Genomic DNA, 23,766 nt, shown 5'->3' with positions numbered 1-23,766 from the left:
TATCGATAAATTTAAGATCAACCTAAAAACGTTCCTTTACAAAGACGCTTTCGATTAAGTACTCATAAATAGGAACACAATGATGCATTAATTTTAATTCCCAACCTCATGTTTTGAACCTACCTCTCTTTTTATTGAATTTTGTATTTCTTATCCCTTTTCCCTTTTATTCATGTCTTGTCAAGTATGTATATAGTATATGTTTACTGATTATGGATAATTAATGTTTTAGATTATATGTAATTTTTATTTTTTATTTTTTAATAAGGTAATTTTGTATCCACTCCTATTACTTTGTATTTATGTTCATCGCTTTGAAAATATGACAAAGCGATTAATCAAAAATTTAATAAACTTGAAACTTGTTTAGAAAATGCTACTTTCTTGTACTTGCTGGAAGGCTCCTAGATATCTCAATTATCATGATGAATGTTTTAAAACCTTTATAAGTGGACTAACATGGCTAGCATACCACTTAAATCAATGGACAAGCATCATGCTTTTCTCAGGTTCCATTTTCCCCGTGTCCTTGATGACAGCATGGAATTTTCTTTGCAGAATCCTAAACACTTGTAATCGTTTTTAAAGAATGTAGCCATTAAACATGGTTTTACATCTGTTCGCGCTTGTCTTCCCTTATGGTCTCACAAGAGGTGCACATACAAAAGTTGTTCACGTTCGTGCCACTTTCAACAGGAGAACAAAAAGGCTTTGCCTTGCAACTCGTTTAGAGCAGACCATTCTTCATTAATTCTGTTCTTTTCAGTGCGGTGCCCTCGGTTGTCCACTTGGTACATTTGAGAGAGACGCTGATGCTCGCACTAAGCGCAGCCTCCATTTTTCACTCTTTGCATGTCTCTCTTTTCTTTCAGACGTTTCAACATTCGTCCCTGCAGCAGAAGAGCAAGAAAAGAAACAAAGGTGACAATCATTTAATTCCAGCCCCTGAGACCTGCAATGAACACCCCATAGTTTGGGTTACCAGATTTTTTTTTATTTTTTTTTTTACTTTAGTAAAATCCGGACTCCTGGACCCGCCCCCCCCCCCCCCGTTCCACCTATCCCCGCCCCATTCCACCCTAGTCCTGCCCCCAATCTCACACTAGCCCCACCCCCACCCCGCTGCCTGCTCTCGTCGGGCAGGAGGGCACCCGTGCACACCTGGATACCCTCCTGCCCGACGCGATTTCGAGGAAGCTTTTCAAAGCCTGGACAAAGTGCCGGGTTTTGAAAAGCCGTCCGAACTCCCCGGACGTGTCCTCGAAAAGGGGAAATCCGGACGTCTGATAACCCTACCCATGGTGGCACCCCTGCCAAAAGGAAAGACAAAGTGAAACTTCCAGAAACAGTCCTAAAGGAGTAGGGTTTTTAGGAGCTGCCCCAGCTCGCTTGTGCCCCCTTCTGGATTGTTTCGATTTTGTGTAGTGACCGAGCTCTCGAGGTAGTGTACCGTCTAGAATTGATAAGAGAGTTTTCGTAGGTGTGGCATCTTGAATCCAAGCAGGGCTGTAACTCAAGAATCTGAGTGACCCTTTTACTAAAAGACATGAAGATAGATATGAGCTTAATGTGTTTCAATGCAGGGATTTTTTTTTTCACTAAGCTAAGGTTTAACACATCAATATTTAGGGCTTTTTAAACATATTTCGACCGATATTCAAAATGTCATAACCATCTGCCAACCAGTTAAATCACTCGCTCGCTGCCAGCCAGTCATTTTCAGCAGCACTTAATCTGGTTATTTTCACTGAAAATGGCCGGCTAGTGCCAAGTTCAAAAGCAGCTGACTTGCGGGCATTTTAGGAGTAGAGTCTGGTAAAGTGCCAATATTCAGCCCCTCACCGTATAAGCGAATCGCTTAAATCAGGCCACATAAATAGCAGTCCTGCCTTTAAAGTGATTTGGATTTTGCGGACAAGGTCTGAATAGTGGCTTCACGGGATACATGTTGACCAGCTCCAAAAAAACAATGGATATTCAATGCCAAAGCCCAGACTGGGCCTGACACTGAAGATCCAGGAATAACACCAGCAGGGGGCAGCAAAATGCTCACCACCACCAAAATATCCAGGGGGGATTTTTTTTTTTTTTTAACATGTGGAGCTTGCAAAATAATTATCACGGGAGCAATTAGCGCCTCCCCCACATGTACTCTTGCATTAATTTGCATTTTCCAGTCAAAACATGCTAAGGCGAACTCGCTAGCTGGATAACGCTTCCTCACTCGCTTTTGTAAACACAAGGGGGTCCTTTTTACTAAGGCTCGCAAACAATTAGCGCACTCTAAATGCTAACACGTCCACACAATATAATGGGTGCGTGCGCGCCTAAGTAAAAGAGGGGGAAGATTAACAAACACAAACTGGCAAACTTTAATGTGTTTTGCAGGAAGCCTTTTTTTTCCACTTGCTAAACGCCCTTCGGTAAAAGGGTCCCTAAGGGCCGCCGCGTGAGCGGACTGCTGGGCACGATGGACCACTGGTCTGACCCAGCAGCGGAAATTCTTATGTTCTTAATTAGCATACATGAAATTCACTACAGAATACATAGGCTAGCGTGCTCGAGTTATCGCATTAGAGCAGCATGGGCATAGGGTCGTTGGTAAGCATAGGTGTTTTTCCCTCTTAGATATTCAGTCCCCTACCTATTTAATTTGCGTGAGGCCACCAGCTCCTGGATGCTTGGTACCGGTATCAGGATAGGTGCCAGTACTGAATATTGGAGCTCAGTTCCGCCTGTGGCAGTCAGTATTTAAAAAGCTGCTGATCGTCCAGGCCTGAATATTGATCCATTTGTTTTTTAATCTACCAAACATTATTATTATTTGTATTTTTTTTTATCACTTTAGTCCCATAATAGTCTTTACTGCATAAATAAAATCTGTTGTTTTCAGGTCCTGTGCCGGGCAAGAGCAAAAGGCGCATTTCCTGCAAAGACCTGGGTCGAGGAGATTGCGAAGGCTGGCTCTGGAAAAAGAAAGATGCCAAGAGTTATTTTTCCCAGAAGTGGAAGAAATATTGGTTCGTTCTGAAGGATACCTCCTTGTACTGGTATATTAATGAGGAGGTAAGAAGAAAGGCATTAGGGAGACATTTATTGATAGCCTTCATTTTCAAAGGGTGTTACCCTGTCCACTGGAGGATCTTAGTCCAAGACACTGAAAAATAATTTGGATGCAGAGTTGATAGGGAATTTCACAAAATACTCATATGAATGCAGGGCCTGTGTTAGAGGTAGGCAACCAGGGCAATTGCCCAGAGCCTCAAGTGACAGGGGACCTACATGTAAGGTTGCCAGATTTTCCAATCGGAAAATCCGGAGCCCCCTAGACCCGCCCCCAGGCCCGCCTAGTTCCGTCCATCCCCACTCTAAGCCCGCCCTCTAGTCCCGCCCTAGCCCCGCCCATCCCAACTGCTCTTGCCGGGCAGGGAGGAAGTCCGCGGATGCCAGGTGATGATGTCACGCGTGCGTGACGTCATCACCTGGCATCCGCACATGCGCGGACTTCCTGCCCAACATGATTTGAGGAGGTTTTTCAAAACCCCGGAGAAAGTGCTGGGTTTTGAAAAGCCGTCCGGACCCCTGGACATGTCCTCAAAAGAAGGACCATCGGTCTGACCTAGGATGCCTATTCTTTTGTTCTTGTTCTTAACATTGGCTCTGTGTGACTGAGCTGAGTAGAAGAAAACAGCCAAGCAGAATGAGTGGGCCTGTTAGTCCTTTATCTGCTATCATCTAATGATTTTGGCTTCCCCCGCCTCCCCTCGAAGACTGCTTCATGTGTTTCTGTGGAGAAATACTTCCTTGTAGTGACTTCTCCTTTTATCAAGACCTAGAAATGCTGCTATGCATCAGCACTTGAGGTCCATTCTTTGATTCTATTGGCCAGTTCCCTGGTCAATTCACGACCCATCTGTACAATCCTCATCCTTTTCCCTTCCACTAGCAGGAGGAAGGCAGAGCTTCTTGCCTCCATCTGTCTCCACCTCAGGCAGTTTTCATTTAAAATCTGAAAAATGGAAGGTCCCGTATCCCAGGGGACTTGGGCTAAATTTTGTAAGGAATGATAACTGATTTTATTTCATTGACCTGTAAACATACACATCCAGGGTGGGGGAAGGGAGTTGCATTGGAATTTGATTTAGGGAATTTATGGATAGTTCCTTGAAGGTTTTATTTTATTTGAATATTAAGTGAGAGGGTGGGGGAAAATATAATTGTACATTAATGTCTGAAAGTTTATTGTGCTTGTCTTGTAATATTTTATGTCTATGAATTACTTGTTGCACAATTGTAGTTTGAAAATTCAATAAAGATATACAAAAAAAAAAAGTGTTTAGACTGAGGGAGGCACAGAGATGAATTGCATTTCACCTCCTGCTGAGGAAAGGAGAATAGAATGGTGCCATTCAGGGGAGAGGGGGGAAGAATCATTCCTAGGGTAGGAGAGGGGCTCTACCATGGCCATAGCCCTAACCCTACGCCTACCCCTATCCCTAAGCCTAACTCACTTTCTGTCCTCTGCAAAATGCTTCTTTCTGGTTGGTTATTTACTCCTTAGTAGTATTTGATGATCACCATCCTCTCTCTGGTACATAAAAAGGGGGTAATATTTAGCTTATATCAGTCAGTGCTTTTTTAGCCACTTAACAGTCACTGGCTGAATTAAACCCCTATGCCGGGCCACGTATGGGCACAGAACTTACACGGGCTGGCTGATACTCGGCCAGATACCCGCATATGATACTTACTTATGCAGGCTCCAGTCAGGACTAGCATAATCAAAACCCACTGACACTACCTTCAATTAAGGACCTATACTATACAGTGGTACCTTGGATTACGAGCATAATCCGTTCCAGGAGCATGCTCGTAATCCAAAATGCTCGTATATCAAAGCAAGTTTCTCCATAGGAAGTAAGGGAAACTTGCTTTGATATGTTCCCACCTCAAACCTTCTCAAGGCCCGGCACAGGAAGCAGATTTTCGGGCACAGAACATGCTGGTGCCGATGCGGAGGCTACACTGGAAGTAAGAAGAGGGTTCGGGTGGGTTGGGGGATCTCAGGTGGCGGCGGGGGGGGGGGGGTGCCCGATGGCGGCGGGGGGGTGCCGGATCGCGGGAGGGAGGGTGCCGGTTCTCGGGGGGGGGGGGGCGCTCGTACAGCGAGGCAAGCTCGGTTTATGAGGCACCAAGTTTGCGAATGTTTTGCTCGTCTTGCAAAACACTCGCAAACCGGTGCACTCGTAAACCGAGGTACCACTGTACTAGAAATTCCATTTTCTCAGTAGTTGTTCCCTCGCTCTGGAATGCAATGCCATCTCATCTTCGTAATGAAAGTTCCTTAAGTAATTTTAAAACAAATCTCAAAACATTTCTCTTTAAAGATGCCTTCCCATAAGTGGGGGGGGATTTACAAAAAAGGCTTTTAAGAAGCGACATCCCTGCTTCCCTCTCGTTACTCCCCTTCCCCCTACTCTTCCTTTTATTTTCATTTATCATTATAATTAAAACTTCCCTGTCCCCCAAAACCTCTTGTTTCCAATCGGTCCTAATTTGTCATAGTTTTAGGTTTACCCCCTTTTTATTTTACCCCACCTAAATCAAACATTTTATTAGACCTTTTTAATTTTTAATTTTGTAAACCGCCCAGATACATGTGATGGTCGGTATATCAAGCCATGAATAAACTTGAAACTTGTATCTGGTTCCAACTTTAAAATGATTGCCATGACCTCTAGCTGTAATCTTATGATACTTTGGTAGAATGGTGAGGCTGCCATTAGAGGTTGTGGTAGGCATTTTGAAGTGGGAGTTGTGAAGGGCATATGTGAGTCAGTATCTCTCCAATCCTTCCTATGCTAGTCCACCAGGCATCAGAAAGATAGGCTTTGGGGGCCTATATGGGGTGGAGGTAGGTAGGAGGGTCACTGTTGGGAAGCCTAATTCTCTTTGGGGGGGGGGGTTAGATCGAAACAAGGGGATGCCTTGATGCTCTTTTGATGGGAGAGGATGGAGGGAAGATCAGAAGCAGGCGGATGTCGCATTGCTCTTTTGAGGGGGTGGGTTGGGGGAAGGTTGGAGGCAGGGGAATGCTCCAGTGCTCTTTTGGGAAGAGGAGGGGGTTGGATGAGAAGGCAAAGCACAGGACTACCCGGAATTTATCTAGGCATTGGGTGATAGTCAGGGTTGGTGCCCGGACGATACTGGGGGGAAATCCCTAATTAGTTGCAAATGAAAGTGTAAAACTCCAGATCCCAGCCTAGGGCTTGACCTAGCTGGAAGCCCCAAGGACTAGGAGGAAACATTAAAGTCAAACCAACAAACTGAAAAATCCCATCCATTTGTGGAGTCTTTATACAGGAAAATCATTTTTGCAGACCATTTTGCTCCTCCGATGCATCACCCAACTAACAAAAAATATTACTTCCTTAGGAAGAAAAAGCAGAGGGCTTTATCAGTCTACCTGAGTTTAAGATTGATCGAGCCAGTGAATGCCGAAAGAAATAGTAAGTCAAATTTTAAAAAATTATATAGATAGATAGATAGATATTTGTGTGTGTGTGTGTGTGTGTACAGTTACCTGTTAGCTTACGTGGTTTAGAGAAATGATTCATTTGCATCCGCAGTTCTAATGCAAAAATACAAGGGGGTGCTGAAAAATTCAACCCAACCAACCAACTTCCTAAATTCCGAGCGTTATTTTGCCCCTGTAGCCGAAAAGAGGGTTATCTTCTTTCGTTAAGTGCCAATTTGCAGAAATGAAATTCTACATTTTGACATTGTTTCAGAGCATTGATTGAACCATATCCACGTCATTCTCTTCTTGGTTGGGCTGAGAACTTTTCAGCATCTCCTCCTATGCTTCACTTGTCACTTTTAAGAAGAACAGAAAAAAAAAAAAAAAATCATTTTGGTAAATCATGCTTGACTGAGAGGGCATAGGATGAGCACAGAGGATCCTTAGTTGCTAAAGATAAAAAGGCAGGAGAAAGTGTGACCTAGCAGTAATTTTTAAGCGCTCATAGTAAATAAAGTGATAAACACTTGAATACCAGGGAAACTTGGACACATGAGAACTGAAATCCCGGTGAAAAATAATAAATGAATGATTGACCCTAAGAAATAGTAGTGAACCAATAAGAAGTGAGCTAATAACTTGAACTTATCATAAGCTCCAAATTTAAATTATCAGTCCTTAAGCAGGGCAGGATTAATTCGTCGAGGGCCCCTAAGCACACAACTACAGTGGGCCACCTGCTCCCCCCATCCCACCATGCGCCCAGGCGGAAACAGGAAGCTGCGTCAGAGGGAAGCTTTGGGCAAGCAGGACCACTTGCACAGTTATAATGCCGCTTTATAGGGCAATGGTCAGACCACACTTGGAATACTGCGTCCAACATTGGTCTCCCTACCTAAAGAAGGATATAAAACTGCTGGAGAGGGTGCAGAGACGAGCAACAAAACTGGTGAAGGGTATGGAGAAACTGGAATACGAGGACAGACTTATAACACTAGGATTATTCTCCCTTGAGAAAAGGAGACTGCGTGGGGATATGATCGAGACCTTCAAAATACTGAAAGGAATCGACAAAATAGAGCAGAGAAGATTATTTACATTGTCCAATTTGACACGGACTAGAGGACATGTAATGAAGCTAAGGGGGGACAGGTTCAGGACTAATGTCAGGAAGTTCTGCTTCACTCAGAGAGTGGTTGACACCTGGAATGCCCTCCCAGAGGAGATTATTGCGGAATCGACCATCCTAGGCTTCAAGAGCAAACTAGATGCATATCTCCTTAAGAGAGGCATGTAAGGATATGGTGGACGAAAAATGAGGAAGTGACGTCATCGGGAGCGATGGTGGCTTAAAATCAAAGCTCCTCCGAATCGCGCTAAACTTTTAGCTTTCAGCTAGCGGTACGAGGCTAGTATCTTGCATTTTTTGCATAATCGAGTGTGGAAAACTAGCGGGTAGCAGATGGCTTCGAAAAAAGGGCGAGCGGATTTGAAATCCTATGCTTACCAGCCATCGGATAATTCTGAGGCCTGTGAGACTGATGAACCACAACGCGGTAAGGGCGTTGTCCAGCTGAGTACCGAGTCTGATGCTCGATCGGCCACCTGTGGGGAAATGCGTGCATGGATGGCAGATTTAAAATCTACAATGCTTTCTATCCAAAGCACTTTGCAATCGGAGGTGGCTAAGATTGGGCAGTCAGTGCATGAGATGGGGGCTCGGCTGCAGGAGTTTGAAGAACGCGTTATTGATCATGATACGGATCTAGTGGCTCTGCAAGCGCGGTGCGCTCATTTGGAACGCAGACAGGAAGATTTTCAACTTCGCCTAGAAGATGGTGAGAATCGCAGCCGACGGAGTAATGTGCGTGCTAGAGGGGTTCCTGAATCTTTGGCTGCATCGGAGTTACAGGCTCATTTGTTGGAAATCTGCAAGCGCTTTCTTCAGGCAGATGACCCAGAGGCTCCAATACCTGTGATCGAGTTTGAAAGAGTGCATCGGGCTCTGGGTCCCCGGGTAGGTGATAGGCCCCGGGATGTGGTAGCCTGTTTTACGCGCTATCCAGTTAAAAATCAAGTTCTTCAAGCTGCTCGAAAAGTGGGACATATCACATGGGAAAATTCTAAAGTGGAATTATTTGCGGATTTGTCCGCAATTACTCTACGAAAGCGTCGAGATTTTCGGGAGATTACTCGCTGCTTACAATCCCATGCTATCAGTTATAGATGGCTTTTTCCTTTTGGACTTTCCTTTCAAGTGGCTTCTCAACAGCATAAGGTTACTTTAGTGGAGGAAGCTGCTGCTATATTACGTGATGCTCAACTTTATACATCCTTGGAAGAGCCGACTACATCGTCTGGAACTGGTGCTTCATCGCAGCGCTGGAAACGGGTCCCTACTAGTAGCAAGCGCCTGCAGCGGAGATCTGGCCTGGAACAGAACTCGGCCTCTGGACCTACCTAAATTTTTAAGATGCCTTGTTTGGTTTTTGGTTGAATGATATGCGATTCTTGCTAATTTTTGTTTATTATTGGCATATATGATCTCTTTTCGTACTATTTTTTATATGTTTGGTGTGATTTGGGGTATGTTGGGATGTCACTTTCTCTTTTAGCCCACCATGAGGAGGGCCTATGGTTAGTTTGGGGATGGGAGGGGAGGGAGGTGGGGGGGGGAATGGGGAAGGGGTTTTTTCTTTCTTGCTGCTGGTTTTTATAGTGGGGTTTGTTATTCTGGGTTGTGAAGGGTTGTTTGCGGGAGTATGGTTGCGTGTGGGTATGTTTGAATGAATGGCTCCTGAAGGTATTAGTTTCTTTACTTTAAATGTACGGGGTCTGAATGTACCTCGAAAGAGGCAATTGCTTTTTAAAGAGGCTGATAGGTTGAAGGCTGGGGTGGGTTTCTTTCAGGAGACCCATCTTAAACCTCAATATGAAACGCTAGTGAAACATCCTCGTTATCCCCATATATATTTTGCTTCAAATGAGGAGGGGTTTAAAAAACATGGAGTAGGGATTCTTTTTGCAAAGCACCTTGATCCTCAGATTAAACAGGTGGTACGAGACCCGAGGGGTCGTTATTTGATATTGAAAGTTGAATTGCAGCAGGTGCTATATACTTTCTGTAATATTTATGCTCCTAATTCTGAGCAAAAAGATTTTCTGGTAAATTTAGACCAGGTGTTGCGAGGGGTTGTTGAGGGTTCTTTATTAGTAGGGGGGGATTTTAATTTGACTTACGATGTGGGATTGGATAATTCGTCACAGTCGATTCATTATGGAAAATCTGATAGAAAGCAATTGCACTCTTTCTTTATGACTTGGGATTTGATTGATCCTTGGAGACATCTATATCCAACTACCAAAGATTATACTTATTTTTCAACAGTACATGATTCATATTCTCGTATTGATTTTTGGGGTATTGATAAGGCTTTAATTTCCCAGGTGTCAGATGTTGGAATTGCTCAGCGTGTGTGGTCAGATCATGCTGCGGTATACTTTATTTTACATCCTCATATGGCTTCCTTTGGGCGGCGGTTCTGGCAATTTTGTGATAGCCTATTGACGGATCCTATAATAGTGTCTCGAATAGAACAGAATTTGAAGGATTATATTCAGTTTAATACTAGTGATGAGATTTCTCCTTTGATATTTTGGGAAGGTATGAAGGCAGTTTTACGTGGTCATATTATTTCTATTGGAGTACATCGACGGCGAGAACGTGGGCGAAAACAGGAAGCTCTGCGCCAACAATTGCATTATCTAGAACAAAAGCATAAGCGGGATCTTTCTTCTGCTTTGCTGACGCGTCTAGATAAGGTGCGAACAGATCTTCAGATGATGCAATTGGACGAATTATCAGACCAATTACAATCGGTCCAACAAAAACATTTTGAATATGGTAATCGGGCGAGCCGTCAGTTGGCTTATAAGTTGAAAGCTCAAAGATTGAGGAATGTGATTACTAAGGTGACAGCCACTGATGGTTCAGCCTGTTATACGCCGGAATCTATTGCAGGTGCTTTCCTTTCATTTTACCAACATCTATATACTCCTGAACAAGATGTGTCTCAAGTTCAAATTGATAATTATTTGGCACAGACACAGCTTCCTAAATTGACATCTGAAGAAGCAGAGTGTCTGTCAGCCCCTATTTCGGAAGCTGAAACTCAATGGGCGATTTCCACTTTGGCTTATGGGAAAGCACCTGGGTTAGATGGCTTTACGAATAGATTTTATAAATGTTTTAGACATTTGCTGGTAGGCCCTCTTACTCGAGCCTTTAATAGTCTGGAAATGGGTAAGGAGTTGCCTCATTCATGGAGATTGGCGGGTATAACACTTATTTTGAAACCGGGAAAAAATTCTATGCTTTGTGGATCATATCGTCCAATTTCATTGTTAGACACTGATTACAAAATTTTCACGAAAATATTGGCTCGTAGGTTGCAATGTTATATGACTTATTTAGTACAGGATGACCAAGCGGGTTTTATTGCGGGGAGGCAAACATTTGATAATATTCGTAGATTGCTTCATTTGATTTGGTTTGTACAACATGAAAAGATGCCAGCATTGCTGTTGAGTGCTGACGCTGAAAAGGCCTTTGATAGGGTGTCGTGGCCATTTTTGTTGAGCACTTTATCAGCTATGGGAATTAGAGGACAGTTTTTTATGTGGATTCAGATTCTATATACAAAGCCTTTAGCAGCTCTCCGGATTAATGGGGGATATACAGATTCATTTCAGTTAGCTAGAGGAACAAGGCAAGGTTGTGCGCTTTCGCCACTACTTTTTGCGTTGGTGATGGAGCCTTTTGCTTCTCATGTTCGAGCCCAGCAGAATATTCATGGCATGGTTTGTAATGGACTTTCCACAAAGTTATTGATGTTTGCTGATGATGTTATTTTTACTGTAACTGATCCCTATGTTACTCTCCCGGGTATTATAGGTGAATTGTCTGCCTATGGCGCTGTATCTGGATTTCGGACCAACATGGATAAGTCTGAGATATTGAATTTGTCAGTACATCCAAGGGATTGTGCTTTTTTGAAAGCTACTTATTCTTTTAAATGGGCATCTAAATTTATACGTTATTTAGGAATCAATGTGCCAGCGCGGCTTTGCTCTTTGTTTGAAGTTAATTATCCAGCGATTTTGCAATCTCTTTGGGTTGATTTGGATAGATGGGAGAATGTCTCCTTATCATGGTTTGGTCGCATACAAAGTGTAAAGATGATGGTATTGCCGAAGCTACTTTATCTTTTTCAGGCTTTACCAATTCCTTTGTCTGCTGCTTTTTTTCGTGGGGTAGCTAGAAAAATTTTTAAATACATTTGGAAGAGTCGACCCCCACGGGTGCCTAGGAATGTGTTGTATCAACTTCGCTCTCAGGGGGGTATGGCTGTACCCTGTTTGAGGCGTTATTATGAGGCTGCTCAACTGAAGTCTTTTTTGAGTTGGTGTAAGGATAGATCAAAAAGCTGGGTTCGAGGGGAAAAAATTTTGGGATCGGAAGAGCTTTGTCGGGTGATCCCTTGGTTAAAAGTGGAAGAGGCTCGACAATTGTTTAAGGGGGCTAACCCTTTTTTGCAACATACGTTTGTGATGTGGATTAGGTTGCGTAATAGGTTTTTCCCCTCTCGATTGTATTTTCGTAGTACCCCGTTGTGGGTTGCGTGGGGTTTTGCACCAGGAAGATCTGATTGTCGTTTTCGGGTTTGGGCTCAAATGGGTCTTATGGATTTGGGAGATTTTGTGGAAGAGGGGCGATTATTATCATTTTTGGAATTGAGGGAAGCTTATGATTTGTTGCCGACTGATTATTTTCGCTATCTTCAAGCAATAGATTTTATTAGGCGCAGGGCTTTTGATGATATTTGTTTGGAAGAAACCACCCTAGAGTAGGCAATTATGGGTAGTAGTGGTAAGGGGTGTATTACTAGATTCTATAAAGCTCTTATTCAACAACAAGCTTCCCCGGTAAAATATCTATCTCTATGGGAGGGACTTTTACGCCCAGTGCCACCGATTATTAAATGGGAGCGGGTGTTTAGTCGCCTGCTTCGAGTTTCTATAGCCAGCTCTTTGGTGGAAAATGGATATAAGATGCTTTATCAATGGTACCTAACACCCCAGCGTCTTCATCTCATGTATCCTCAAGTATCTAATTTATGTTGGAGACGCTGTGGTTGTTTGGGTACCTTCCTTCATATCTGGTGGGATTGTCCGAAGGTAGTCCCATATTGGGATATGGTATTTGAACTGTTATCTGATATTTTACATACCACGATTTCTCGAGCTATGGGTAGTGCTCTTTTACATCTACCTTTGGTTCCATTGTCTTCTAATACACATAAATTGGCTTGTTATATTTTTACTGCTGCTCGTCTTTTGTTAGCGGCATATTGGAAACAGGCCTTTCCCCCAGGTCGACTACACTTATTGCGAAAAATAGATTTTATTTTTCGTATGTCTAAATTGACGGCATTGACAAAATCTCGTCTTACACCCTTTTTTAAGGTGTGGAATCCTTATATTCGGTGGTGTGAATGTCCTTCATGACCTGAGTGTTTAGCTACATTTGTGTAACCCTATGTGAAAGCTGATTTTGGGGTGGGCTAGGGGGGGGGGTTTATTTTGATTTATATGATTCTTGTTTGCATTGTGCTGAAGATTCAAGTACAACTTTATATTTTTATTAATCTGGGGGGAAGAGGTTGGAGAAAATGTGACATTGTAGATATCTGTTTGCTTAACCTCTGTGTTTTTGTTTTTGTTTTGTATATTTGAAAAATTATTAATAAACAATTTACAAAAAAAAAAAAAAAAAAGGATATGGTGGACTATAAATTACGACAGGTGTACACCTGGCAGGGCCTCCGCGTGTGCGGATCGCCGGACTTGATGGACCGAAGGTCTGATCCGGAGATGGCATTTCTTATGTTCTTATGTTATGTACAGTTCCCGTTGCCTTTCTTACCTGCGTTGCTTGCTTGTCTTACTTTCCGTCGATTGGGGGAGGGGGCCAGGTTCATCCCCAATCTATCTGTCTCACCATTTTGAATTTCCAGGCACAACCTATATATGTAGTGCTTACTTGTTCGCTTGTCCATCCTTGAAGGGCTGTATCTACAAGAGATTCCTTGATCGAACACCATCATTCCAAATAGGCAAATGGAATAAATATTTAACCAACTTTATTTCAAGCGCACTTTCCTATCAAACTTTCAGGAAGTCAATTAAAACCTATCTCTGATAAATTTCTCTGACCCCATTTCTGCCTTGATGTACTTCTAAAACACTTCCAGGAAAAATGTGATTAACCTTACCAGGCTAATGTAATTTTGAAAGTTTTTTGTAATATCAGTCTCTTCCGCTGTAAACCGCTCTGAACTGTTTGTGGTGTTGCGGTATACAAAAATAAAGTTATTATTATTCTCTTTCTCATTCCTTTCACAGTGCTTTTAAGGCTTGCCATCCCAAGATCAAAAGCTTTTATTTTGCAGCGGACAATCTGGATGACATGAATAGGTAAGGAAGGATCTCTCTTTGGCTGTCTTCGATTCTGCACGTTCCACGAGATGGTTGGAGCTTTGGAATTAGTGTATGAAGAGAAAGGTCCTTGACCACAATTTGAAATGAGAATGGAAAGTTACAGCCCTGAGGGGTAAATGGCTCGTAAGGCTATAAACTGACAATGTTCAGTCGAGGTTTGCTCTTTAGAACCCTGAACGCATTTAGTCAAAAACAATGTCATCTCTGAAATGTAGGGTTTTCGCAGCTTTCTGGGTTCTGTCAGCAGAGTCACAGCCAGTGCAAAAAGGACGCCATAAAGGGACTCTGCAGCAGTCAATCCAGGAAGAAAAAGAAGGCCAGATGGGGGAGGAAGAAGAGGGGATGGAGTTAGGCTTTTTAGGCCTGGATGCACTAAAGATAATCGGTAACACTGACTGGATCACCGTTGGCCGATTCTCTGGCCAATTGCAGAAGAGCGAGCGATGCGCTACCCAGTTTGCATGCATGCATACATGACAGATTAATTGCTCAGTGAGCTATTGATACATGCGCAGAGACCTTACAGCAGTGACAGGGGAAGCAGCCTCCTGTCACTGCTGTTAGGACTTCTTTGTTTGTAATGACACAGTTGTTGTGCGTGTGTTACCTCCACCCAGTCCTGGACCCCCCATCAACCCCTCCCCTTCTCCCTTCCTTCTGAAAAAAAAAAAAAAAGACAAGAGGGGTGCCCATTGCTTCCTGCCACCGGAAGCTCCCCCGAACCCCTCCCCTACTCCCTGACACCCCCCGCCCCTCGGTGCCTTTGGTAGATGTTGGGAGCTGGAGGAAAGCACAGTCCCTCCAGCTCCAAGGCCCGTCTGTGGAAAATGATGGGTCTTCCCCTCCCCGGTGATGCAGGGGGAGGTGCCTAAGGACCTGATTGGGTCAGATCCCTAAAACCCCTCCCAAGGGGCTCAAGGGGAGGGGGTCATAGGCGTCTGACCCAATCAGGGCTTAGGCTCCTCCCTCTGTATCCTATATGATACACAGGGAGGGGCCTAAGGTCTGACATCTGAGCAAATCAGGACCTTAGGCCTCACCCTGTGCCTTAAGCGTCTGAGCCAGTCAGAGCCTTAGGCTCCTCCCCGTGCATCACATGGTGCACCGGGGAGGGGAAGGCCCATCATTTTCCACGGGTGGGCCTCGGAGCTGTTTGGGGAAGCATAGGGTGGCAGTGTGGAGTGTTTTATTGCATATTATGTTGACATTGTAATGTAGCATAATATACCATACCTTGTATTGTTACTTGAATATTTTTACTGCTGTAATTATCTGTTGTTTATGTTTGACTTATTCTTCCTGTATACCGCCTTGAATAAATTCATTAAAAAAAAAAAAAAAAAAAAGCAATAAATAAATAAATAATCCTCGGTGGCCTCAATATTCAGCTGTATTATTTGTGGACAGAGTTAGAAGTTATGCAGGTCCCACCGATATTCTGTGTCACTGTCTGGGTAACTGGGCTAATACATACAACAATAGAGCTATGCCCATTGTCCAGATAATTATAATTAGCTGCGGTATTCAGATAATTTCCGGCGGTCATTTTATACCTGCCTATTAAGCTCCTATATCTGGCTACAGCCTGACGCTGAATATCCAGATATAACTTTTAGGCCATAGTTAGTGTTTTAAAGCGACGCCAACCAGGAATTAAAATACTGGTAGGTGGGGGGAATAATTTGCAGAAGTACAGAGGAGAACAACAAACAGTTTCTGTAATTATTTTCAACTTCCTTTCGATAAATTGTACATCTCTGGCTCCTAAAACCGTGCACTGCCTCTTGCTGTTCTTAGGTGCATGTTGTGGGGGCTTTTTTTCCGGTATCGCCTGTACTAGCCTTTGTGTCCTTCGGGCTGTTATGTTTCTGGGTGATTATTAAAGTGCACTTGTTCCCCAAGAGCGTTTCCTAATCCTGCCAGGCTGTTCCTGACGTACTTCACCACACATGGAGAAGTAGCCTGTGGGAAAAAATGTGTGGGTTTTTCAAGCGAGATGAACTAATGCTTTTCTTCCTGCGGTAGCAGAAAAATGGAAAGGCAATGTTATATAGTTCTTTGGAAGTTGCATGCACACATTTCTAGTTGGTTTGCACAGACTTCCCAGTATATTTTGCACGCCTTCCCAGCCTCCCCAGTTTCACCCAACCTAGGGGGTTCATAGACAGTAACGCGGAAGACAAAGGCGCGCGCTGAAGAAAAAGACTGTTTTTAGGGGCTGCGACAGGGGGTTTTGTTGGGGAGCCCCCCCACTTTACTTAATACATATCGCGGCGGCGTTGTGGGGGGTTTGGGGGGTTGTAACCCCCCACATTTTAGTGAAAATGTAACTTTTTCCCTAAAAAACAGGGAAAAAGTTAAGTTTTCAGTAAAATGTGGGGGGTTACAACCCCCCACAACGCCCCCACAACGCGGCGCGATCTATATTAAGTAAAGTGGGGGGGTTCCCCCTCACGCCCCCCCGTCGTAGCCCCTAAAAACAGTCTTTTTCTTCGGCGCGCGCCTCCGCGCTGCGCTCAGTTGTCTGCTCGTGCCTTTGTCCCGGCACGCTTTTGACCTGACACCAACCTAGGGGGTGTGGGACACTGTTCCCTCTAAGCCAGGGATGTCAAAGGGATGTTTTCAGGATTTCCCCCAATGAATATGCATGAGATCTATTAGCATACAATGATAGCAGTGCATGCCAATAGATCTCATGCATATTCATTGGGGAAATCCTGAAAACCCGACTGGATTGCGGCCCTCGAGGAGGGACTTTGACACCACTGTTCTAAGCTGAGTGGGAGTGGGAGTCCTCCAGCTGCACTGCTTCCATTGCGGTGGTGTTTCAATATTGCATTTTCCATGGCTAGAGGCAGGCAGGGTCCCTGGAGTCTTGCTTGGCTTGACTGACCCTAACTATTGACTGGCAGGAATCTAGATGGAGGACCGTCTCCTGCTCAGCTTATAGGGAACCTTAGTGGAGGACCCAACATAGGGCCTCAAACCCTTCTACATGGACTTCTACAAGGCCCTTCTACATGGACTTGCACAGCGCTTATTCTGGTGAATATATTATATTATACATTATATTGTGGCATAACTTGTCATTATCCGTTTTAGAGGTGACGGGAACGGGTGCTAGAACATATGTGTGTGTGTCTGTCTTTATTTCTTTCTCTCTCTCTCCTTAGCCGCTTTTTTTCTTTCTGCCTTTCTTTTTCCTTGGCTGTCCATCACCACCCCTTGCCTGCTCCCCCTGTCCATTTTCCCTTCCTTTTACCTCCCCTGTGTCCACCACCACCCCTTCACTGCTCTCCTTATGCAGCAGCAGCCCTTCTCCCTTTGTTTTACCTCCCCCCTGTCCAGCAGCACCTCTTTCCTTCTCCCCCTGTCCAACATTAGTCCTCCATTCCTTTTCTTCAACCCCCTGTCCATCAGCATCTCTTTCGTTCTCCCCCTGTGCAACAGGTGCTAGAGTAGACGACTGTTTTTTTTTTCCTTTCTCTCTCTGTGCTTGGATGCTGTCTGTCTGTCTGTCATTCTTTCTGTCTGTGTCTCTGTCTTGCGCCATGCCTGCCTATCTCTCTGTGGCCCCCTTCTCTTCCCCGGCATGATTGGTGTGTGCCCCCAGAACACCCTTCCCCCCAAAGCAGCCCCGTTTCCCAATGCCCCTGCCCCCTTTTGTGCCATGCCTGCCTGCTCCGTGGCCCCTTTCTGTTTCCCCCCTATGATTGCTGTCTGGCCCAGGAAACCAAAGTAGCCCCCTTTCCCTCTCCCCTTGTTGAGCCATGCCTGCCTGTTCTGTGATCCCCTGCCCATGACTGCTATGTGCCCCCAGCACACCCCTACCCCCAAAGCAGCCCCTTTCCCTCTTCCCCTGCTTGCCTGCCATGCCTGCCTGCTCCCTGTGCATCAGCATCAGCATTTCCCTCCTCCTCACCTGTTCCTTCGTAGCAGCATGGAGATAAAACGGCTCCCTTAGTTCTTTGCTGGATTTTTTTTTAAGTTTAAAGATGCCTACGCGGCTCCTCTCACGATCCGGCCTGCATCGGAAGCCTTCTCTGACACAGGCCGGGATCGTGAGAGGAGCCACGGCGGCAGTTTTAAACTTAAAAAAAAATGCAGCGAACTAAGGGAGCCGTTTTCAAAGCCGCCGCCGCGGCTCCTCTCATGAGCTGCACTTATATTATGTCGGAAGATGAGAGAGGAGCCGCGGCGACGGCAGCAGATTTCAAATTAAAATAATTTATGCGGCCAGCCGGCTCCCTCGAAACCCTCCCCCCCTTTCCCTTCCCGCGGTCCGTCTGGCTGCGTTGTTCTCTCCCTCATTCTCAAACCGTCCGTGCCAGCTGAAGTGGGAGTGGGGGGACTCAGCACCGGCTGGGCGACTCGAGCCGCCGGCCCCCAGGAGCTCGAGGCCGACAGCGGACATGGCTTGCGTTGCCGAGTTTGGTGACGTACAACCCGCGCATGCGCACTAAAAAAAAACAGGACAGCTCAGGGAACACGATTTTTTTAGTGCGCATGCGCGTCTACCATTTTATTATATTAGATTGTGGCATAACTTGTCATTATCCGTTTTAGAGGTGACGGGACAATCGCGCGCCAGACACCAGCGCGCCAACAATTGAGCACTGACAGTTCGGCGCAAGACACAAGCGCGCCGTGGGAAAACTTAGTTTTAAAGAGCTCTGACGGGAGGTATAGGGGGACCCCCTACTTTACTGCATACTGTTCGCGCTGCCGTTGGGAGGGAGTGGGGGGGGGTGCAACGCCCCACGTTATAGAGAAAACAGAACTTTTCCTGAAAAAAATTGGAAAAAGTTCGGTTTTCTCTAAAATGGAGGGTTCCAACCCCCCAAACACCCCCCCCCCCCAATAACAGCGCAAACACTATGCAGTAAAGTTGGGGGGTTCCCCACTCACAACCCGCTTCGGAGCTTTTTAAAACTAAGTTTTCCCGCGGTGCGGCGCGCTGAACTGTCTGCCCTCCATTTTCGGCGCGCAGCTGACTATGAACCGTTTTAGATGAAGAAGTAGGCAAATGGTTAGAGCCGCAGGCCGTAGGAAGCCTGGTTCAAATTCCTTTGGCGCCTTGTTACCTTGAATACGTCACTTAACCCTGCATTGCTGGGGTTGCCAGATTTTTCCAGAACTAAAATCCGGACCCGTGGCCCCTCCCCCAGCCCTGCCCAGTTCACCCCAAGTCACGTCCCGTTCCGCCCCACCCCCTCAACCTGTTCACATGTCGGGAGGGCATCTGCGCATGCGCTGGTGTGACGTCACCCCGTTGCATGCGCCGATGCTGTTCTGACGTCGCTCCTAGCTGGAAGCTTTTCAAAACCCGGACATGTCCTGGGAAACCCAGACGTCTGGAAACCTATGCATTGCCTCAGATACAAACTTAGGACCCAATATTCAAAACGGCCTCTTCTGCCCAGTTTAACTATATTGAGCGGTGACCCATCAAATGCGCGCACAATAACGCCAAGACAAATGCGCACACTGAATGGGAGGTGACCCGTTAAATGTACCCCGACGGTGGATACTATTTTGTCTTTTTGGGGGTTACAAAGTAACCCTCTTTTTTGAAGGTGGGTGGGAGGGGGACACCCCCCACTACACTTAAAAGATTCACTTGGTATCTAGTATTAGGGTAAGGTTTACATCATGATTATGGGAACCCTTTACATAAGGGAACATCTGGAGGGCCCTGATTTGCTCAGACTCCTCAGGCCCCGCCCCTTGGGAGGGGCTTGAGGGGGGAGGCCTGAGGAGTCTGAGCAAATTAGGGCCTTCCAGATATCCACTTACAGCAGATTCAGTCACGGGGTGCAATTGACGGGCCGCAGTTGTCGTGCGCGCACTTGTCCGTGCACGCGATTGTCGGGGCGCATTTGTCGGAGCGCAATTGTCGTGCGCGGATTTATTGGTGTACCATATTGAGCAGGCTGGAAGGGGATATTCTGCAACAGTTAGTCAGGCAGCGCTCTTAATATCTTCTCTATCCATCGGGGCACTGTCCAGATCATGTGGGCGTAGTCCAGGCGTGTTCCCAGAACTTACACAGGCATCAGTAGTATTCAATGATGATGGGAGGGATGTTATTGAATGAGAGTACCCAAGAAAGGAACTTGGGGGTAATGGTGGACATGACAATGAAGCCGACGGCACAGTGTGCAGCGGCCGCTAAGAGAGCGAATAGAATGCTAGGTATAATCAAGAAGGGTATTACAGCCAGGACGAAGGAAGTTATCCTGCCGTTGTATCGGGCGATGGTGTGTCCGCATCTGGAGTACTGCGTCCAATATTGGTTGCCGTACCTTAAGAAGGACATGGCGTTACTCGAGAGGGTTCAGAGGAGAGCGACGCATCTGATAAAGGGGGATGGAAACCCTTTCATATGCTGAGAGATTGGAGAAACTGGGTCTCTTTTCCCTGGAGAAGAGGAGACTTAGAGGGGACATGATAGAGACTTACAAGATCATGAAGGGCATAGAGAAAGTGGAGAGAGACAGATTCTTCAAACTTTCGAAAAATAAAAGAACAAGAAGGCATTCAGAAAAGTTGAAAGGGGACAGATTCAAAACGAATGCTAGGAAGTTCTTCTTTACCCAACGTGTGGTGGACACCTGGAATGCGCTTCCAGAGGGCGTAATAGGGCAGAGTACGGTACTGGGGTTCAAGAAAGGATTGGACAATTTCCTGCTGGAAAAGGGGATAGAGAGGTATAGATAGAGGATTACTGCAGATTCCGCGAGAGCGGACTGTTGGGCACGATGGACCTCAGGTCTGACCCAGCAGAGGCATTGCTTATGTTCTTATGCCTACATAACAAACCAGGAAAGTAAGACTGCTTATAAACCACGTTTCCCCAAAAATAAGACAGTGTCTTATATTAATTCTGGGTCCAAAAAACGCACTAGGGCTTATTTTCGGGGATGTCTTATTTTTTTCATGTACAACGATCATCTCTCCCTTCCTCTCCTCCACCCCAATTCTTCCTCTTCCCTTTCTCCCCCACTCCCCCATGTATAGCATCTTTCCTCCCCTCTCACCCATCCCCTTGTGCAGCATCTTTCTATCCCTCCTTCCCATCCCCCTGTGCAGCAGAACCCCGCCGACCCTCCCATCGTGAGACTGATACACCTCCGCTCCGAGGTCTCCAAAAACAGCGGCGGCGGCAGCAGCGCTCTGAGCGGGTTGCTTCGTGGCCTTCCCTGCCGGGGCCTTCCCTCTGCCGCATCACTGGGATGGAGTCGGGGAGTGTTAGGGACATTTGGGATGGGCTTCGGGGGTCGATCTTAACTAGGGCTTATTTTTGAGGTAGGGCTTATATTAGGAGCACCTTTAAAAATGACGCTAGAGCTTCTTTTCCGGATAGGTCTTATTTTAGGGGGAAACATGGTAACAATCCTAACTTTTACCAGTTTAGCCATGTTGGTACAGTACAGAATATCAGCTGTACCCGCATAATTTCCAGGTTTTGCCACTCACTTGGATAACTAGTGCTAGTGCCTGGACACGGTACACCTTTGAATATCCTGATCTAATTGGCTGGCAGCTGAACATCGACCTGTTAGATTGTAGGCCCGCTGGAGACAGGAAAATACTAACTGTACTTGAGCTACAAGTTAAAAAAAAAGGTATGAGGAAAAGCCAACATCCCTTCCCTCCCCTAGACAAATCATAGGTTGTATACGTAGGAGTTTCGTCAGCCGTAAGCCCGAAGTCATTCTGCCATTGTATAGATCCATGGTGAGACCCCATAAGGAATACTGTGTACAGTTCTGGAGGCCGCATTACCGCAAAGATGTGCTGAGACTTGAGTCGGACCAGCGAATGGCCACCCGGATGGTCTCGGGACTCAGGGACCTCCCGTATGAGGAACGGCTGGATAAATTGCAGCTATACTCACTCGAGGAAAGCAGAGAGAGGGGAGACATGATCGAGACGTTCAAGTATCTCACGGGCCGCATCGAGGCGGAAGAGGATATCTTCTTTTTCAAGGGTCCCAAGGCACCAAGGGGGCATCCGTGGAAAATCAGGGGCGGGAAACTGCACGGTGACACCAGGAAATTCTTTTTCACCGAAAGGGTGGTTGATCGCTGGAATAGTCTTCCACTACAGGTAATTGAGGCCAGCAGCGTGCCTGATTTTAAGGCCAAATGGGATCGACACGTGGGATCTATTCACAGAAAAAGGTAGGGGAGGGTTATTGGGGTGGGCAGACTAGATGGGCCGTGGCCCTTATCTGCCGTCTGTTTCTATGTTTCTAGATATCTTGCGGAACAGCGCTTCTAAGAGTTCAACTGCTATGCTAATAATGTGTTTTGCCCTGAAGAAGTGGCATATCTGGCTACGAAACGATCGTAGGCTGTTTACACGATAGCTTCTATTTTTGCACGACGGTTCCCAAGTTTTCACCATTTTCTGTATTTAAAATACACTACTGCCGTGCAGCGAAAGTTTCCTAATGCCCGTGATGTGTGGCTGGTAGAGCGGTTTTTCCCTCGCCATTGCAACTGAGGCGTTTTCTATTGCTAGGAAGTTGATTATTAATGGGGTGTTCACGGTTTATAGCTTGGGTTTAAATTACCCCCATTCCTCATTTTCTTTTTTTTTTGTTTGTTTGTTTGTTCTGCATCAACATGAGAACAATAAAAAGCCAGAGGGTTACCAAATTTTCCGTCTGGAAAATCCGGGCCCATGGCCACGCCCCCCCAGGACCGCCCAGTTCCGCCTCTGTCACGTCCTGTTCCAGGACCGCCCCCAGACGGCATCTGCACAGATGCAAATGCGACATAATGACCATCACGGGTGCGTTCGCATGACGTCGCCGGGTTGCAACCTTACATGCGCGGATGCCCTTTCTTGATGCGATTTTGTCGGGAAGCTTTTCAAAGCCTAGACAATATGCTGGGTTTTGAAAAGCTGTCCGGACATGTCCTTAAAAGAAGGACATGCCCGGAGAAATCCAGACGTCTGGTAACCCTAAGCCAGAGGGGGTGGAGGAAGTTCATTGATTAGAGGAAGGGGATAAAGCCAAAAAGGTTTGCCCACACATGCTCAAAGAGATGTAGGAGGGCCTACTCCATTGGAGGCAACGGGGAGAAAGGAAATTAAAACACTATTACAACTTCTCTGCTTGCACAGTCCTTGCTATTAGATCCAAAGTCTCCTGACAAGACCCCTCACCTAATTTCCTTAATTGCCTGACTGACGTGCAACATGATAAGAACATAAGAATAGCTTTACTGGGTCAGACCAATGGTCCATCAAGTCCAGTAGCCCGTACTCATGTTGGCCAATCCAGGTCACTAGAACCTGGCCAAAACCAAGGGGGTAGCAACATTCCATTCAGAATCCTAAAATAGCAAGATTCCGGAATCCCAAAGAGTAACAAAAGATTCCGGAACCCCAAGGAGTAGCAACATTCCATTCAGAATCCTAAAATAGCAAGATTCCGGAATCCCAAAGAATAACAAAAGATTCCGGAACCCCAAGGAGTAGCAACATTCCATGCTACCAATCCAGGGCAAGCAGTGGCTTCCCCCATGTCTTTCTCAATAACAGACTATGGACTTTTCCTCCAGGAACCTGTCCAAACCTTTCTTAAAACCAGCTACACTATCCACTCTTACCACGTCCTCTGGCAACACGTTCCAAAGCTTAACTATTCTCCGAGTGAAAAAAAATGTCCT

At 45.7% G+C, this 23,766-nt stretch overlaps 1 protein-coding gene across 6 annotated transcripts in view; it reads left to right on the top strand.

The window, feature by feature from the left end:
• The window catches only part of CNKSR2 (connector enhancer of kinase suppressor of Ras 2), a 546,461-nt gene that overhangs the window by 418,151 nt on the left and 104,544 nt on the right, over positions 1 to 23,766 (top strand). For all 6 annotated transcript variants that reach the window (XM_033948517.1, XM_033948514.1, XM_033948515.1 and 3 more), the window contains 4 exons: positions 873 to 921; positions 2,894 to 3,066; positions 6,436 to 6,509; positions 13,985 to 14,056. In XM_033948517.1, the coding sequence (XP_033804408.1) occupies positions 873 to 921; positions 2,894 to 3,066; positions 6,436 to 6,509; positions 13,985 to 14,056 (368 nt within the window). The remainder of the gene's footprint in view (positions 1 to 872; positions 922 to 2,893; positions 3,067 to 6,435; positions 6,510 to 13,984; positions 14,057 to 23,766) is intronic.

This window comes from Geotrypetes seraphini, chromosome 6 (genome assembly GCF_902459505.1).
Source record: "Geotrypetes seraphini chromosome 6, aGeoSer1.1, whole genome shotgun sequence".
Lineage (NCBI taxonomy): Eukaryota > Metazoa > Chordata > Amphibia > Gymnophiona > Dermophiidae > Geotrypetes > Geotrypetes seraphini.
This window is presented reverse-complemented; position numbering and strand designations above follow the sequence as displayed.